General features: G+C 37.8%; 1 protein-coding gene across 2 annotated transcripts; it reads left to right on the top strand.

Moving 5' to 3' along the window:
• The first annotated feature begins 326 nt into the window (after window positions 1-326).
• LOC127635397 (nucleoporin p58/p45-like) lies at window positions 327-17,829 on the top strand. 2 transcript variants are annotated; one of them, XM_052115397.1, is made up of 14 exons: window positions 327-661; window positions 972-1,129; window positions 1,794-1,826; window positions 1,905-2,174; window positions 8,407-8,569; window positions 8,664-8,729; window positions 8,814-8,988; window positions 9,608-9,687; window positions 9,872-9,990; window positions 10,079-10,161; window positions 10,456-10,657; window positions 14,129-14,212; window positions 16,167-16,262; window positions 16,776-17,829. In XM_052115397.1, exons 1-14 carry the CDS (start codon window positions 582-584, stop codon window positions 16,943-16,945), a joined length of 1,779 nt encoding a protein of 592 aa, XP_051971357.1. In that variant the 5' UTR covers window positions 327-581; the 3' UTR covers window positions 16,946-17,829. The 2 variants fall into 2 exon arrangements, with proteins under 2 accessions (XP_051971357.1, XP_051971358.1); XM_052115398.1 differs by lacking the exon at window positions 16,167-16,262.
• Window positions 17,830-17,993: the final 164 nt, after the last annotated feature.

Genomic DNA, 17,993 nt, shown 5'->3' with positions numbered 1-17,993 from the left:
ATTTTGGAAGTTAAGAATTTTTTTAAGACTTAGGCTCAGGAAGGAACTGAGATACAATAATTTTTTTCCAACGTTATTTTTTTATTGGGGTCCAGAGCTTCCGTAGTTTAGCAAAGCACAGTGTAACTCAACTATCGCCAGAAAAGCTTAAACACTCGCTGCGGTCTGGTCAACCGATGACTGCTTGTTGCTGCACGAGTGCACGTGCCAATGAGCGCTGTTCAACCTGCCTCAAAAAAAGAAAAAATACAAAAAGCGGCATAAACGTTCCTAGCCGGTAGATGTCAATAGGGCGCAACAATGTATCGAAGAAGCCGAAACCGAAGAAGAGATTGTGCGCGAAAACAAGGCTTAACGATATAATCAGAAACCAACGCGCAAAAAAAACAAAACCAAAAAAAAAGCAGCTTTTGGTCATATTGTTTAGAAATTTGTATCTATATTTTTTATTCTCTAAAGCTTCCAACATTTGTGGCAGTTATAGTTTATAGGCTGATGTCGTAGCGGTGTGTGTTTAAGGGCCTCCACGAGGTCGGACCTGCTAGCTTCTTATAGTCACGTTTTGGAAACTGAAGTCCAGAATGTCCAGCTTTAACTTCGGCACAACCACTCTCGGGTCCTCCAACACCGGCGGGGGGTTCTCCTTTGGAGCTGCGACAAGGTATAATGGAATAAAACATGGGCATGGCTTGCTTTCAAGAATGTGCTCAATTCCGAGTGTAATTGTGACAAACTATAACGTTACCCTGCTGGAGGAAAAAAAAAAAAGCTTAAACCACCCTATGCTGTCTAAAACAATATTTGTCATGAACCATGTCTAAATATAAACTTAAATTTCATCAGCCTTCACAGAGTTCCTCTCATTTGCCTGCAGAAATAAATGTCCTAAATTGTTACTGACATTTTTTTCTAGTAATGGACAAGTAATTGAAGTTGTTAATGACTGTTAACGTCTAATATTTCTTCCTCAGCACACCTACTGCAGGCACAGGTGGATTCCCGCTTGGAGGTTTTGGTACAGCTGCTTCCACACCGTCCACCACCAGTACAACCTCATCGCTAGGCTTTGGGTCCAGCTTATTTGCACAGAAACCTACAACTGGATTAAGCTTTAACACACCTGCCTCAGGTACCTGTCAGCAGTGTGTGTGTGTGTGTGTGTGTGTGTGTGTGTGTGTGTGTGTGTGTGATTTATTTTAGCTTAAGGGGATAGATAGTTCACTCAAAAATGAAAGTTCTCATCATTTACTCACCGTCATGCCATTCTCTGTGTATGACCTTTTTAAGATTTTTATGTCCTTTTTTACTATAAATCCTCCTCCGTGCCAAGTAGGTGGCAATATGCACAAAGAATGCGAATCACCAAAAACCAAAGAATGTGAGCGATTTATAGAATAGAAAAAATACTTAAATATGGATCTGCTTCTCACCCACACATTTTATATTGCTTCAAAAGACATGGATTAAACCATCGGTGTTGTGTGGATGATGCCTTTTATATGCTTTTTGGACCTTCAAAGTTCTGGTTAGCATTCACTTGCATTGTATGGACCTACAGAGCTGAGATATTCTTCTAAAAATCGTCATTTTTGTTCTGCAGAAGAACGAAAGTCATACACATCTGGATTTTCATGAGGGTGAGTAAATTATGTGATAATTTTCATTTTTGGGTGAACTAATCCTTTTATCTCAATTGGCTACTTTTTCACATCAAGGTGATTCCTTGCCTTATTGTAAATGGCAGTGATTTATGGTTAATTATCATTGCTAATTGATCTATGTACCTCCTGTAGGTGCTGCTCCATCATCTGCTGGCCTTACATTAGGTAAGCTCAAAAAAAAGTCTCATTCATGATGTTTTGATTTCTGTGGCATTGATTTGACTGTGTTTTTGTCTGTTTTAGGGAGTCTTACAACCTCTATGGCTTCCAATGCTTCAACTGGGTTCAGCCTAGGCTTTGGAAAGCCATCTGCCTCAGCTGCACCTTTTTCACTGACGACCACATCGGCTGCACCTGCAGGCACCGGCTTGACCCTAGGATCAGTCCTCACCTCCACAGCTCCTCAGACCAGCTCCACTGGCTTCTCCCTCAACTTGGGAGGAGCAGCCACCACTTCCTCTGCCTCTGGATTTTCCTTTGGTTCTGGTCTCTTCTCCAACACCGCCTCAACAGGTCAGCCAAATTAATGTCAAGTCAAATTTATTTATATAGTGCTTTTAACAACAGGCATTGTCTCAAATGCCCATTTGAGTTAATTATGTTTTGAACAATTAGTGTTTAAAATTAATAAACTAAGTGTTGTGGGTCAATGGTTAAACAAAATGATTTTGTATGAACTATACATTTTAGTGTTGAAGTCCTTGAAATCATCCCGGATTAATTGAGAAATGCACGTAGATGTATTGTCCTTTGATTTTGGCCGATGAAGGCTTTTGCTATTGGTTAATTCATTTTCTATATAGTTTCTAAGAGAGTGTTGTACCTCCTTTGACCAAGCTGAAATAGGTATCATTCAGTGAGGAGCATCACAGTCAGGCTGGTAGCTAATGGCAGTTAATGTTTGTGAACTCCATCCTGAGCCCATGCTTCAGGTAGTGGCTCATGAACAATCCCATGCCTTTTGTGTTTGCATCAGTTCATCCTCTGTAAAGTCCGTCTTAGTAGACTGAAGTGAAGTCTGGCTGTCACTTGCTACAGTTGGTCATCATCACTCAGCGACACAGTGGGAGTCGGAGATCAGGCAGGACCGGAGACGGATCCCGAGGTTTAGACAGGGAAAGAAATAGAATAAAATTATCGTATATGCCATTCACTTTACAGCAGGTTAAAAAAATAAGAGATATTGTTTTTTTTTTGGTTCCGGCAGACCTAACTAAAGCAGCATAACTATGAATTGAGGGATAAATTAGGTGTGTACATGGCCGAATAGATAAATCTTTAATCCAGACTTAAACTGAGAGAGTGTGTCTGAGTTACATTTACATTTATGCATTTGGCAGACGCTTTTATCCAAAGCGACTTACAGTGCACTTATTACAGGGACAATCCCCCTGGAGCAACCTGGAGTTAAGTGCCTTGCTCAAGGGCCCAACAGTGGCATCTTGGTGGTGCTGGGGCTTCAACCCCCGACCTTCTGGTCAGTAACCCTGAGCCTCAACCACTGAGCCACCACTGCCCCGTTCTGAGTTCTGAACATGCAAGTTTCAGAGTTTATACTCATAATCCGCTTCCTTATTATTTTAACTTTAATGAAGGATGCTTGAAAGATATAATGCCAGGGTGTTTCATTGTGAAACGGAATGCTGCACAATAATTGCTTTATCTCGATTATCTTGTTTTCTTAATCGTTGGAATCCAAAATCGTAATTGAAATTGCCCTACATGAATGCATGAATTCGTTTTTCAGCATCAGAAACGGATAGTATATGTCGTAAATTAACAATATTTCTGATCAATATATAGCTTCCATATATATTTATTTATTGATAATTGTAGCATTAAGATTAACATGTATTTTTTTTACGAAATAAAATAAATAGATTTTTCATCAGGGAGACAATTTTAAAATTGTTTTGCTCGATAATTGCGATTTGAATATAAATATTGGAAATTTGTTTTTCAAAGGTTAGATTGGTATCAAGTATAACACCTACTTTTTTGCTGTAGAATTTGACATTACAGTACATCCATGAAGAGTCAGATTATATTTTATAGTCTTAATTTTTTGAGGTTATGTTCCAATTATTAGTACTTCTATTTTATCGGAATTGAGTGGAAGGAAATTTCTAGCCATCCACTCTATTTATACACAAATTATTAAATGTATATTCATTTGTAAAATTGTGAAATGTCATCAAGTTTTGAAGAAATATAAATGTGGGTATCGTCGGCATAACGGTGAAAACTAATTCCATGGTTCCTGATAATGTCTCCTGGGAGGGAGCATATATAGGAAGAAAAGCTGAGGCCCTAAAACTTATCCCTGTTGCATTCCATACTTTATATTGATCTGACAGTTTCTCATATAAACAAAGTGGTAGCGGTCAGAGAGATAGGACCTAAACTAAGCTAATGCCTGTCCTCAAATGCCAACATAATTCTCAAGCCTATCCAAGAAAATGTCATGGTCTATAGTATCGAAGGCAGCACTAAGATCTAAGAGCACTAGAAGAGATATGCAGCCACGATCAGATGATAAGAGCAAATAGTTTGTAACTCTGTTAAGTGCAGTCTCTGTACTATGATGGGGCCTATATCCTGACTGGAATTCTTCATATATACCATTTCTCTGTAAAAATAAACATAGTTGGGAGGACATTAACTTTTCAAGTATTTTTGACATATATGGGAAATTTGAAATCTGTCTATAATTAGCCAATTCCTCTGGATAAAGCTGTGCTTTCTTGATAAGCGGTTTGATAACTGCCAGTTTAAAGTTTCATGGGACATGCCCAGAGTATAATGAGGAGTTAATAATATTAAGAATTTCTAAGATTAAAGGAAACATGTCTTTAAGGAGTTTAGCTGGTATTGGGTCTAACATACATGTTGTTGATTTTTATGTTTTGATAATTTTTGTTGGCTCTTCCTGACCTATAACAGCAAAGGATTTAAGATTTAATATGATTACATCTCATTTATATGAGATTTGCTTATTTTTAATAATCTGACAGAATGCCAACAAAGGTGTTTACTATACGTGCCAATAGGGTTAGGCGATAGGACGATGTTATCGGATATCGACGATATCATACAAGGGTCCTGATGCCAAATGTGACACTCAGTTGACAGATGATTATCGACAGTATCAGGAAATGGCAAAACCATGCTTCTGGGAAGTCAGCAAATATATTAAACTGTAGCCTAGGGTGTGAAACTAGCACCTGCCAAAAGCGACGAGGCTGAATCTAGTTCGCAAGCTCCTCGTACAAATGTATTTCATACATTGGTTATTTCGCTCATCTACCCACAACAGGCTGGTGACTTGTAAGACATCTCGGAGTGATGCATGACAAGAAATGCTGTTACTCACAAAGACACACGCTTAAAGAAACACACTTTATTATATTTTTAAGAACAGAAATACAAAGAAAATAAAGCCGCCAATGCTCGTGTCTGTTTCGCTGTTTATTCAGAGGTGTGCAGCACGAGCCTGTCTTGTGCAATACACGTATGCAAGCGTGCAGTGTGAGGCTGTCTCATGGAACAGGCCCATATAAATAGTTTTCACTTTAGTTTTTCTCTCAATTTCATTTGTCTGAAAACAATTTGCAAGAATAATATCATTTATGAGAATGCTGCAAATTATCTCTAGGGGCAGTGGTGGCTCAGTGGTTGAGGCTCAGGGTTACTGACCAGAAGGTCGGGGGTTGAAGCCCCAGCACCACCAAGATGCCACTGCTGGGCCCTTGAGCAAGGCACTTAACTCCAGGTTGCTCCGGGGGATTGTCCCTGTAATAAGTGCACTGTAAGTCGCTTTGGATAAAAGCGTCTGCCAAATGCATAAATGTAAATGTAAATCTCTGATCATCTCAGGTAGAGGTCGACCGATTAATCGGTCAAAAATGTAAATTTTTGCATTTTTTACATAATCGGCATCGGCCAATATCCACGCATATCAAGCCGATTATTAGGCAGGCGCATCTGTGGGCAGCCTAGTGTTGTTGTGGAACACGTGTTTGACGCACACTGCCCCTAGAGTCATTTTCCAGCAGAGTGAGCAGACCTCATCCAGTGCCTAAGGAAGGAGCTAAGTTCCTTGGAGAAAACAGTAAGGGTTAAATTTGTATAACTTCTTTAGATTTAATTAAAAACTTTTGATATGTTACTGCCAACTTCAAGAAAAAACGTGACAAACGCGATAGTTGACATGACGTTCGGCTACTTTGGATATTGATAGCGTAGTTGAATTTGCATTATCACAGCAGAAGGGTTGCTATCATGTCACAATAAGCAAGCAAGAATTTTGCAATTACAGACAGTGAATCTGAGACTTTTATTTGTTCTGTTTGTGTGTCTTATATTTGAGAGGGTTGTCACTCAATGCAGATAAATAAGTAATAAAAATATACCAACGCAGTATAGGCTATTGAAGGACTGGCTTTGGTAAGCTCGGACGTTATCGGTTCTGCTGTCGGTACTGGAGAAATTAAGAAAATACATTCTTTATTGCTATAAAGAGAAAGTTATTTTATCTCGCCAGCCATTTCTATGTATAATAATATGAAACCATTTTTCTGTGATGCAATTTAGCTATTCGCAGTCAGAGAGCGAGAGAGAGAACTTGCTCACGCGGTGCCACAGCGAGCACAACACGAGCCCTGCTAAATGAGTGACAGAACTAAACATTCAAACATAGCCTGGTTTAGATCTGTGATTATTAGTCTGATTTTATTTTAGATTTCGCCTTCCAAAGATTATAAAAAGAATATTTATACATAAGCCGCATTCTGTCTAGCACAACTTCCTTCCCTTCACAGCGGTGCACTGACATTCCTCCCTAAAACTCAAACTTAACGTCAGAATCAGCACGTTCGGTGATTGTTGTAAAATGGTACTGTTGCTAAATTGCGGGACGCGTTTAATAATAAAAAGAGCGCAAGAGATACTGTTCCCAAGGCGGTGCGCGCTCCGAAACACACCGCAACGAGACAAGCAAACTATAGGCTACTTTGGGTTTCATGCATCTAAACGATCAACTATACACAAAAATATGTGAGAATTCACTTAATCACAGTTTATGTCTTAAATGGACGTAGTTATGGAAATAGTTGGGGAGAAAATATGCTGCATCAGGAGCCTATTAGATCTGAACTCTGTCCTAAAGGGGAAGCTGTCTATTAAACATGTGACGATTGAGCCATTACTGCGAATCAAACAACAAAAGGCAAAGAGAAAATCACTTACAGCTCTTGAATGAATAACTTCTGCATTAGTAAGCATTAATCTATCTATGATAAACTATGCAGTGTTATTTTACAATTGATTACTTTATTAGATTTCTTTTTGGACCACACCTGAACAGTAATGTTAGTAGACCTTCCTGAAATTAAATCACTGTGCCTATATAACGTTTATATTTGTGTAAAATATATATATATATAACAAAAAGAACCGTTAAGAATACCGTTACAGTACCGGATCGATAAGCAGTATCGGTAAGATAGTAATACCATTAAAACCTTAACAATACCATCCCTAGTTTTGCCTGTGCTTCTCTTGGATGCTCTGAATATTGGATTACGTGTCTGGATTGCCCCTTAATTAAAGCTGCATTTGGATCTCAACCTTCGTGTCTCGGAGCAGTTCGTAACACCTGCTTTGTTTATTTAATATATTTGTTATACATTATTTATACAATATGTTTTTACATTATACATTTTTAATTTTAAGTGTACAAGTGCAGATTGGTCAAGTGTAACTGTATTTGTTGAGAAATGTTGTCTATCTTAAGTAATTTTTTGTGTTACATTTTATCTTTCAAATAAAAGGTTCAAATAAGAGGTTAAAAACAAGCACATATCGGCCAAATATCGGCCAAAATAAATCGGCAGCATTAATTGGCCATCGGCCGACCCGGATTTCAAAAGATCGGCATCGGCCTGAAAAAACCAATATCGGTCGACCTCTAATCTCAGGTGGTGTGAGTTTATTTCCACGGACCAGTTTACGGTAAACAAACATTAAGCAACAAAATTAAGTTCTATTTTCTTTTCTTTAGGCAGCATTAACTGTATTTCCAAAATGCAATACAAACACTCATTCGATAAGAACACATTTGGCAGCAGTATATTGGAAGTACAAGGGAATTTATATAACTTTATTATTATGATTATTATTATCTTGACATTTTATAATTGTCTTTAGTTCTTAATCTGTAGGCTATTAGTAATTTTCCACCTTTTGTCATTGGCGGATGCTTGCGTGATTGCAAATGGAGTGGTTGGAAATGTTTGGATTTGGGGAGGGGGTTAAATAAGATTTTTTTGATCACTTTATTGCTTTTTCCGTTTAGTTTAAAGTGCAATTTGAATTTAGAAATGTCTTTTTGCTTGTTTTTTTGTTTCAATAAATTACATTTTTAAAGCAAAAATATTCACCCAACCTTGGCAATATTTAAGGCGATTATCTCAAATATATTTTACATTTCGCCCAGCCCTACTTGCCAAGTGAAATCAGAGTAGTGGGGAAAATGTGTGTAAATTGGGTTTTGAAAAAATCTTTTATGACCAGTTGCATGTAATTTACATGACCTTACAAGTTAAAACAAATACAGGGGTGTTAAGATATTGGATGTGAACATATTTATTGTTAAATCAGACTAATTCATTGTTAAATCAGACTTATTGAGAAAATACATTTTCTGGTAGCTTCCTTTTGTAACACACACTTTTTTTTTTTCCAGGTTTGGGACAGTCCATTTTAGGTGGAGGTTTGAATCTTGGCGGTTTGGTCTCTACCTCTGTTGCTACCACCTCTGTCCCGGCACCCAGTCTCGGCCTGGGTGGAGTCGACTTCAGTACTTCCTCTGAAAAGAGTAATGACAAATTATCCAGCACCAGACCTGAGTAAGAACAGCAACATAGTATTACTTTTCTAGTAATATGTTTCAGGAGTTTATCATGGATGTTCTTATTTTGCATTTGACCTCTTTGCCTGCAGGGATAGTAAAGCTCTCAAAGATGAAAACTTACCAGGTCCAATATGTCAAGATGTGGACTACTTTCAGTAAGTACTATGCTCTTTGTGAATTAAAAATGACTGTTTGAAGTTGATTTCGTGCTTAACGCCTGTCTTTCTGTCTGTCCACAGGAAGTTTGTCAAGGAACAGAAGCAAGTGCAAGAGGAGATCAGCCGGATGTCCTCTAAAGCCATTCTCAAAGTGCAGGAGGACATCAAAACCCTCAGACAGCTTCTGTCTGTCTCTGCCAGCGGACTGCAGAGAAATTCACTCTCCATAGACAAACTGAAAATGGAAACTTCTCAGGTTAGAAAACGTCAGGTTAGGGCCAGCTGTGGCTCAGGTGGTAGAGCGGGCTGTCCACTAATCGCAGGGTTGGTGGTTGAATTCCCGGCCCACACGACTCCACATGCCAAGGTGTCCTTGGACCCCAAGTTGCTTCCAATGGCAGGCTAGCGCCTTTCATGGCAGCTCTGCTGTCATTGGTGTGTGAATTGGTGAATGAGACTTGGTGTAAAGCGCTTTGAATACCGCTAAGTTAAAAAGGTGCTATATAAATGCAGACCATGTATCATTCCAATGGGCAAACAGTTCTTTTGAACATGCCTAAAAGAAATTTCCACCCAAAAATGAAAATTTATTTACTTACCTCATGTTGTTCCAAACCTGTATGACTTTCATTCTTCTGTGGAACACAAAAGGAGAAAATTAAGAATGCACTGGTTGCTCTTTTCCATGAAAATTCAATGGGGACTGGAGCTTTCAAGCTTAAAAAAAGTTGCAAATGCACCATGAAAGAATCATAAAAGTGGTCCCTATAACTTGTGCTATATTCAGTGTTTTCTGAAGCATTGCTTTGTGTGAGGAACAGACCAAGATGTAAGTTGATATTCAACAATAATCTTTCAATCCATTCTTCATGCAGGAATTGAAGAATGCAGATATCTCACTCCGAACCCAGAAAACCCCTCCTGGACTCCAACATGAGAACACGGCACCTTCTGAGTGAGTGTACTTAAGTTGTCCTTCCATTTCTCTCTCCTACTCATTTTTACTCATTAGCTCTTATTTAAATGTACATTGTTTCAGAATTTTAGCAGTCTTACTCTGATTCCAATTCTAAAAAGGAAATGTTGCTTACTGTGAATTTTTCACAGTAATTTTCACAAGATGTCTCTCCTCACTTCAGTTATTTCCGGGCTCTGGTGGAACAGTTTGAGGTGCAGTTACAGCAGTACCGCCAGCAGATTGAAGAACTGGAGAATCATCTGACCACCCAGAGCAATGGCTCCCACATCACCCCTCAAGGTTATGATTTGCCCCCTGTGTCATTCATATAATGAAAATGTTTATTAGCTTTTCTATTGTCCTGACTATGATTTGGTTTATTGTGTAGATTTATCCCTGGCCATGCAGAAGCTCTACCAGACTTTTGTTGCTCTTGCTGCACAGTTGCAGGGAGTTCATGAGAATGTTAAGGTAAGTCTAGAACATTTCTCACTGGGGCCACTTTCTTATCTGTAAAGAAACACTAGTTTATATACTTCATTGTAGCTTTTGTTATTGTCGTGTTGAAGACAACATAAAGACATTTGAAACTCCATTAATTTCCCATAATGTGAAATAGAGTATGAGAGAACATGCATTGATGAATCATACACAATATGACCTGGGGCATCATTTAAGACATTAAATGGTGTCAATTTTGATTTCGTGTTTTATTTAAAGTTGAATGACTCTTGTAAGAGAATAACCTCCTCTCATTTTCTGTAGACCCTAAAACATCAGTACCTGAGCTACAGACGAGCCTTTATGGAGGACTCCACTGATGTGTTTGAGTCGAAGCGTGCCGCCAATAAGAAGTGGCAGAGCTCTCTGCACGCCACCACAGGCCCCGCCCCCTTTGGCAGCATTCCCAACGCAGCAGCCGTTGCCATGGCTGCCACTCTCACACAGCAGCAGCAACCGGCTCCAGGTCTGACCGCCTTCCAGTTCTAGACCTCTTGACCTGTAGACTGATAGGAAGATGAAGAGTTACGATAGAAAGAACGATGGAGGGGGAATGATGGAGGGAGGCAGATAGAACAAACAAATCAAGAATAAACCGTAAATGCAGTCAGTGCCATGCCTTTATTTTTTTATGTTTTTCATTATTATTTAAAAAAAAAAAATTAAATCGAACTTAAATAACTTTTGGTAATATGGAGCAACAGGGTTCTTCAACATTAATCATGTAACAATGTGTTGCCAATTAGCGTGTTGAGGTTTTTGATGCTGACTGTCCTGCCCAACTTCCTCATGTCTTCTCTCTTCCTCACTCGAGATGAGAAAACATCAGCATTTGGCTGAATTTTTAACTGGACAGATTTGTAGGGAACATTTCAAATCGGGTCAAGGTTTACATTAGATGGAACATGAGGTTTTCTGGAGGAGAGGAAGACTGTTTTTTGAAGGAGGGGCCTTCTATTTTGGCTCCCATTTTAATTGGCTTGTAAGAGAGGAACATGTTTTAACACAAAGAACGTATTGGCTTTTCACCTCTGACATTTCCACAGCTCTAATGTAGCCATCACTACATACAGTAGCCAAACACTCTGTAGAGTAGATTCAATTTTGTGACCCATTACTTTTAAGATCGACTAAGTGCCAATGTTTTTTTGTTTTTTTATCTTCTTGTTCGCTGGCACCCCACTGCTAATGAATTTCATAAGCTGCGTGTTAAACATGTTACATTTATTACTGATGCCTTATAGTGGATGCCCATAATTGCCTGTTTTTGTGTAATTGTGTTTTTAAGATTTTTGCATGGGCACCTCCACAACTCAACTGCTATTAGTTTTCATAAGTCAAAAAAAAAGAAATACTGAGAATTTTGTCTTTATCATCTTGGTCTTAAAACATGATGCACATCAGCTTTTTAGGCTGTTTCTCAGCAGTTTGACAGAAAAAGAATGTGTCAAAGATTAATTTGATAATTTGATTTCTCTCACATTAAAAATACCATCAAATAGTTGGTTCGGTGATCGAAAGACTATGGCTGACTGTTTCCCCCAAATATATTTACCTTTTCTTCCTTGTTGTGGTTGCGATTATTCAGAATAACAGGATTTCCATGGGGTTTGCATATGCATGTGTAGATTTGTAGGAATTGTGTAAGCTACTGACTTTTTACATTATTAGGCTGTTTACATTATTTACTGTTTTTCATAAGAAACGTCTCCGTGAATATGATACAATATGTGTTTGGGTATTTGTCTGTAATTTAAGGTTTCCCTGCTTTGGTGACATCTTCCATCCATCTGTAACCATGGTTGCATTCATGGTTTCCATGGAGATGCATTGGCAATAATAGCAGGTTGGAGGTGTGGGAAATAGTGTTAGATGTACCGCTTCCAATGGCAGGAGTTGTCGCAGAATTAAATAAAGATTTCAGTTTTGTTTGGAGTTCTCAGTCTACATCGACTAATAATCATGCATCATGTTCAGATAAGTCTATCAGTTACAGAAATTGTTGATTTTAATGGTTTTTCGTTGGAATAAATCAACATCAAAAGGGCTTTTTCAATGTGATTGACCATTAGCCAAAATCATTACAATTTAAAATTGGACTGTTCTGATTGTTTGGCATTTTGTTGTTTTCTAAAATTAATCATTTTTACAGTACTATGTTTTTTGACAATGGAAAATGATTGTGCCTTTTTGCCCAAGATTGTCAAGGCTATAGTGGGTTCTTTTGCATATTAAACGAACTGTAAATATGTAGTGTTCTAAATGAATGGCATGGCTTATTTAGTTGCACAGAATGCTCGCGCACACTCACCAGTTGTGCGATTTTATTCCAGGCATTGTCCAGCTAAAGCAATGCTTTCCTCTTTGAATCAGCCCAAGACACTGCAGTAACCTCTCTTAGAGATGAACATTCTGCCATTATTCATATTCTCAGTTTATTTAAGGGCTACAGTGTTTAAGTCATCAGTTTTAGGGAACATGTTGCTTGAACTGATGAGGGTCCACGGTGAAATATTGTGCCAAATTTCAGTGTTCAAAAGTGCAATTTTTATTAATTTCTTTATCATTTGGACTTTTGGTCACTCAAAGCTGCTATTCATCCTTGAATCCATCTTTATCTGCCATGGCTGTTTAGATTCAGTTCCTCACATTTTCTCTTGGCTATCAAAACTTGAAGGTCTGTGTTCTTGTAGAGGTGGTAATACCTTTTGTAACACTTTTTCAAATTGCTTTGACTTGCTGGAGAAAATTACAGGCCTTTTACTTTTGAATCGGCCATTGCAAATTCCTGATTTCTTTATTTTGATTTTAATCTACAATCATCTATACAAAAAATTATCTTACTGCATGTCAATTTTTAAACGCTTTTAGAAAGTTGTGACTTGTGTGTGTTACTTAAAGCTCTTGTGCAGGATGTCTGTTGATAGACATGTCTGAAACTTGGAATACGTTGCCATTCCTGCAACACATATTGGGCTTATTTTGGTTATTTAAAAATGTTAACATAAGTAAATTATATAATATAACTTATAATTTGATTGTTTTTTGTTTTGATTATTCTTGTTGATGCATATAAAATGGTGTGCCTTTTGAACTAGATACAGCATTTAGCCTAACCATTGTTTGAAATGCATTCTTGGCACAGGTTGGCTTTAATTTTGAGTCGTTTTTTTTTAAACGTGTTAATGCCATACCTACTAGGAATCGGGTTGTCCTATACTGTTTGTCATGTTTAATGTAATTTGAATTGTTTTACGTTGACAATAAATCAGTTGTTTTTAAAGAAATGCCCTTGTCTTTGTTTCTTTTTGACTGATAAGTCATTGAATTTAATTAATTGGATTAAAAGACAATATATTTGAGATGCTGATTTCTTTACATATCACATCACATCTCTATATTATTAATAATAATAATAATAATAATAAAAAAATTATCCAGCTAAAAGGAAACGAGACAGGAGCACATTTTACGCATTCAGTAGCAGCAGGTCAATCTAATCGGTGCAGATGTAATTTAGGAAATGGGTCATTTTAATCCCTTATTAATGACGTAGTATGCTGACGTAAGGATGAAAAACATTGGACATGATTAGATTATTAGACATACAAATCATTAGTGTAGCTTCTTGGTATCTAAGTGCACTGGATTCACATCAGCAAGTGACATTTTCTGATATTGCAGTATAATGCATTCCTCTTTTGGATGACATCCAACATTCTAATGGGCAGCAATTTTTCTACAGATATAACCAGAACATAAACACTAATCTGTCCATGAGGACTGTGTCCAAAATATGCTTTAAAAAATATGATTCTCTCATGAGATCAATTTTTGTGAATGCATGTTGAAAAGTGGATCTAATATATAAGAAAGGGTCTCCGTGAGAAATGGTGTGCATGAGAGTAAGTTCCTCTGCTCTCTTTCTTTATCCCAGGACCACAGGCGCCCCTGGGGGCCAGTTTTGGCACGTCTTTTTCATCGGGTATTGGCAGTAGCATGGGCTCATCCAGCCTTGGAGGTACTTACTGTGATTTTTAGCTTTACTCTTCTATCTCTGCACTCTACTGCTGTCACTTTAAATCATAATGGTGATTGGTGTACTTGTTCAATGTTGAAGTACTTTCTCTGATCTCCTTTTATATGTAAAGAAAACCAAAAGTATTCTGAGCATCCCAGTCAATCTGACACAGCAACATTGGGTCAACCAATGGCATGAGTTTGGGGTGGGACTATCTTTTTGTCCAACCAATAGATGACTTTTCAGACAGGTGTTTGGGGAAACCTGTTTGAAAACTAAATATGTTTGTGGTTCTGTTTTGGAGATGCTAGTGGCACAGAATTTATAGTTTCACTTTCCATCTGAGGCCACGTACACATTAATACATTTTTACATTAATACAAGTATGTGGTATTCGAGAGCGAAGTCGGTGGAGGAAAACTCTGTTTCAGTGTGTTTGAGAGCTGTCAATATAGCAAAATCAACGTGTTTTTAACCTAAAACGTATTATTGTGGGCGTGGCGTGAGATATGAGGCAAAACGAGATAATGCAGAGATCAGTGTTTTCATTTGTTAGGTTATTTAAAACCTGTAATTTATTTTCCTCTTTCGATAATTTGTATTTTTATTCTTAAAGGGGTAGTTCACCCAAAAATTATAATTCTCTCATTTACTCGCCCTCATGCCATCCAAGATGTGTATGACATTATTCTGCTGAACACAAAGATTTTTAGAAGAATGTTTCAACTCTGTAGGTCCATACAATGCAAGTGAATTTTTGCCAGCTCCAAAAAGCACAAACGCAGCATAAAAGTAATCCATGCGTCTCCAGTGGTTTGGTCCATGTCTTCAGAAACTATATGTGTGTGCGAGAAACGGATCAATATTGAAGTCCTTTTTTTACTATAAATTCTCCATTCCCAGTAGGTGGTGAGGTGTATAAAAATGTGGATCGCCAAACAAAGAGAACTCTTAGCACAGAAAAGCACTTAGAACGGCTGTTTGAATGTAGAGTTATATCTGGAAGCAGTGAACCGCAAACATATCAAAATAAGAGTCCCGGGTGTATTTCAGCCTTTAAAGTTAAAGGTTCCCTGCTATGAACTGGTTATTGGTATTTTAGTTGCACAATAAAATGCATCTGGAAATTAATTCAAACTGGACTCTTCTAGCCTCTGTCTGACCTTCCCCATCACAGAAAGGAAAGAACATTCAATATAGACTACCAATTTTAAAATCTATTGGCAGATTAATTGCCTTTCAACACATTATCATATCAACAACCATCCAATATCTATATCGGTTGACCTAAGTTGTATTTATTTATATAATGGTACATAAGACATGTTTTCCACATATATATCATATAAAAATAGGTTTGAGTATTTTCAACTTGCATATGTCCTACTCTGTTTACTGATAAGCAATGTTAAGGCCATGTTGAATGTGTGGCCCTGCCTGTGTAAGTAAGAGTCTGTGATGCATGATTTATTTTGAGATTGTGTTTTGGTATAGAGATACGGTGTTAATTTTATTTGTTCAGGTCTTGGAAAAAGGTCTTAAATTTGATTTAGAAATATCTGCAGCACCGATCATATTGCTTATAAAGACATTGATTAAAACGCTGGTGTTTTAAGGATTACTTTTATGCTGCCTTCATGTGCTTTTTGGAGCTTAACATTTTGGTCACTATTCACTTGCATTGTATGGACCAACAGAGCTGAGATATTCTTCTAAAAAATATTTGTTTGTGCTAAGCGGAAGGAAATCATACACATGTGGGATGGCAGGAGGGTGAGTAAATGATGAGAGAATTTTCATTTTTGGGTAAACTGTTTCTTAAATAAATTTGACTCTCTTAAATGTAACTCATCACTCATTCCTGCCCCCCCACTCCCCTGCCCTGTGACTGAGAGTTTGACTATGTTGTATATTTATTAGCAGCAGCTAAAAGTCCACCTCTGTCTCTCGGCAGCATTTGGTAGCGGCCCTGGGTTTGGGGGCGTGGCAACAGGAGGTTTGTCGTTTGGGTTTTCCTCTAGCAAGCCATCTGGAGGGAGCCTGAGCGCAGGTGTGTTCTTGAGCACCCTCCTCCATTTTCCCTGCTTTTCATTAACACTAACCATTACTAACTGCCTCCCCCTCTATTGTAATCACCCTTTTCTCCCATTTTATCTTAACTGTGATTCTGTCATCGTTTACTCACCCGCGTTTCGTTCCACACCTGGATGATTTTATTAATTCCTTGGAACACAAAAGGAGATGTTGGCAGAATGTTAGCCTCAGTCACCATTCACTTTCATTGCATCGATTTGTGAAGGGTGACCAAGGAAAACATTCTACGTAATATCAGGTTTGGAACAACATCAGGGTGAGTAAATAGTGACAGATTTAAAAAAAAATAAAATAATAATAATAATTTTATAGCCAAGGACTGCATATGCATTTAAAATGCTCCTTTTGATTGTTTAATTTGCATGTTTTGTGTATTGTTATGCACAATAATGCTTTTGGGTAGCAGCAAAAGTTGAGATAATTTGAGAGATTTTTACCGTTTGTATTTTAACATCTCTTTTCTTCTCAGGGTTTGGAACTTCCAACACTTCAGGCTTCAACTTTAGCAACCCAGGCATCAATGCATCAGCTGGGCTGACTTTTGGTGTCTCCAACACACAGACTCCTGGTTTTGGGACAGGTGGGCCACTGCTACAGCTCAAAAAGCCACCAGTGGGCAACAAGAGGGGCAAGAGATAAAACAGCATTTTGGAATGAGGATAAAAGGAAATATCACGAGGTTAAGAGTGGGTGTGGGTGGGTGTGTGTGTACGTACATGTATATATTCTTTGTTGGTCATTAAGGGATATTTGAGAATGTTCTGTTTGGTTTTCCCTTTTACACTTCTGACTGTGCTTTGTTCTCTATATTTGTTTACCATCGACTACAGTGATATCTTGGAAGAACAAAAGATTGTATTAGCAAAACCTGACCAGTGTCAGATGAATTGCATAAGAGCTAATGCAGTGTATGCTGTCCTGCACAGAAAACCTGTGAAGGTATTTCAATGTAGACGCTCTTGGTATTGAAGATATTCATGAACTGAGTTTACCTGTGTTTGTAACGTTTCATCCACATGCTTTGTGATTGTAAATGTTTCATTTCATCCAAAGTAGATTCCACCAAATAGATGTCAACCTGTATGAAAAGAACAAAGTTTGTATAACCCATTTGTTTGACTTTTTGTTTTCATTACCAAATAGTGAAATGTTTTTCTATACTCAAGCAAAAAATGTGCAAACAAGTATTTTTCGACATCAGAGGCGTTTATTATTAAAAGAAAGCGACCATGACAGTGTTTTGTCACTTTTATTTGAACAAAATAATCTTGGGCATTGGTGTTTGGTAAAAGATGCATTTGATAAAGGTGGCCCTTTCAATATGGAATAACAAACAGGTTCTTGAAAAAAGAAAAACTGGGGGGAGCCTTTGTTTCTTTTTTCTTTTGGTTTCCTGTCAGACTGGTTTGTTTTGTAGTTTAACCTTATTGTAAGCAAGCAAGTCAACCATACACAAATCTGTAATCCCGTCTGGATGTCTGTCTGGACTGGGAGCAAAATTACGAATTGTACTATGAAAGTCTCGAAAGATAATTGATATTAATAAACGATTCGATTATTTGTCAGTAGACTATAGCCTGTTTATCAACATCTGCAATTCAGCAAATCGGGCCTCCTGAGTGAATATCACGTAACGTCATTAATATTCATGAGCCAACCTCTCAGCAGCAATAGGATTCAAAACCTG

The sequence above is a fragment of the Xyrauchen texanus genome, chromosome 42 (assembly GCF_025860055.1).
Source record: "Xyrauchen texanus isolate HMW12.3.18 chromosome 42, RBS_HiC_50CHRs, whole genome shotgun sequence".
Lineage (NCBI taxonomy): Eukaryota > Metazoa > Chordata > Actinopteri > Cypriniformes > Catostomidae > Xyrauchen > Xyrauchen texanus.
Note: the sequence above shows the minus strand (reverse complement) of the source record. Positions and strands in the feature narration are given on the sequence as shown.

Bases quoted from the DNA above. Each gene is read 5' to 3' on its own strand.
- LOC127635397 (XM_052115397.1), top strand. From the start codon at position 582: ATGTCCAGCTTTAACTTCGGCACAACCACTCTCGGGTCCTCCAACACC. The intron at 662-971 runs GTATAATGGAAT...TTTCTTCCTCAG, and splicing joins TCCTTTGGAGCTGCGACAAG to CACACCTACTGCAGGCACAG. The intron at 14,213-16,166 runs GTACTTACTGTG...GTCTCTCGGCAG, and splicing joins GGGCTCATCCAGCCTTGGAG to CATTTGGTAGCGGCCCTGGG.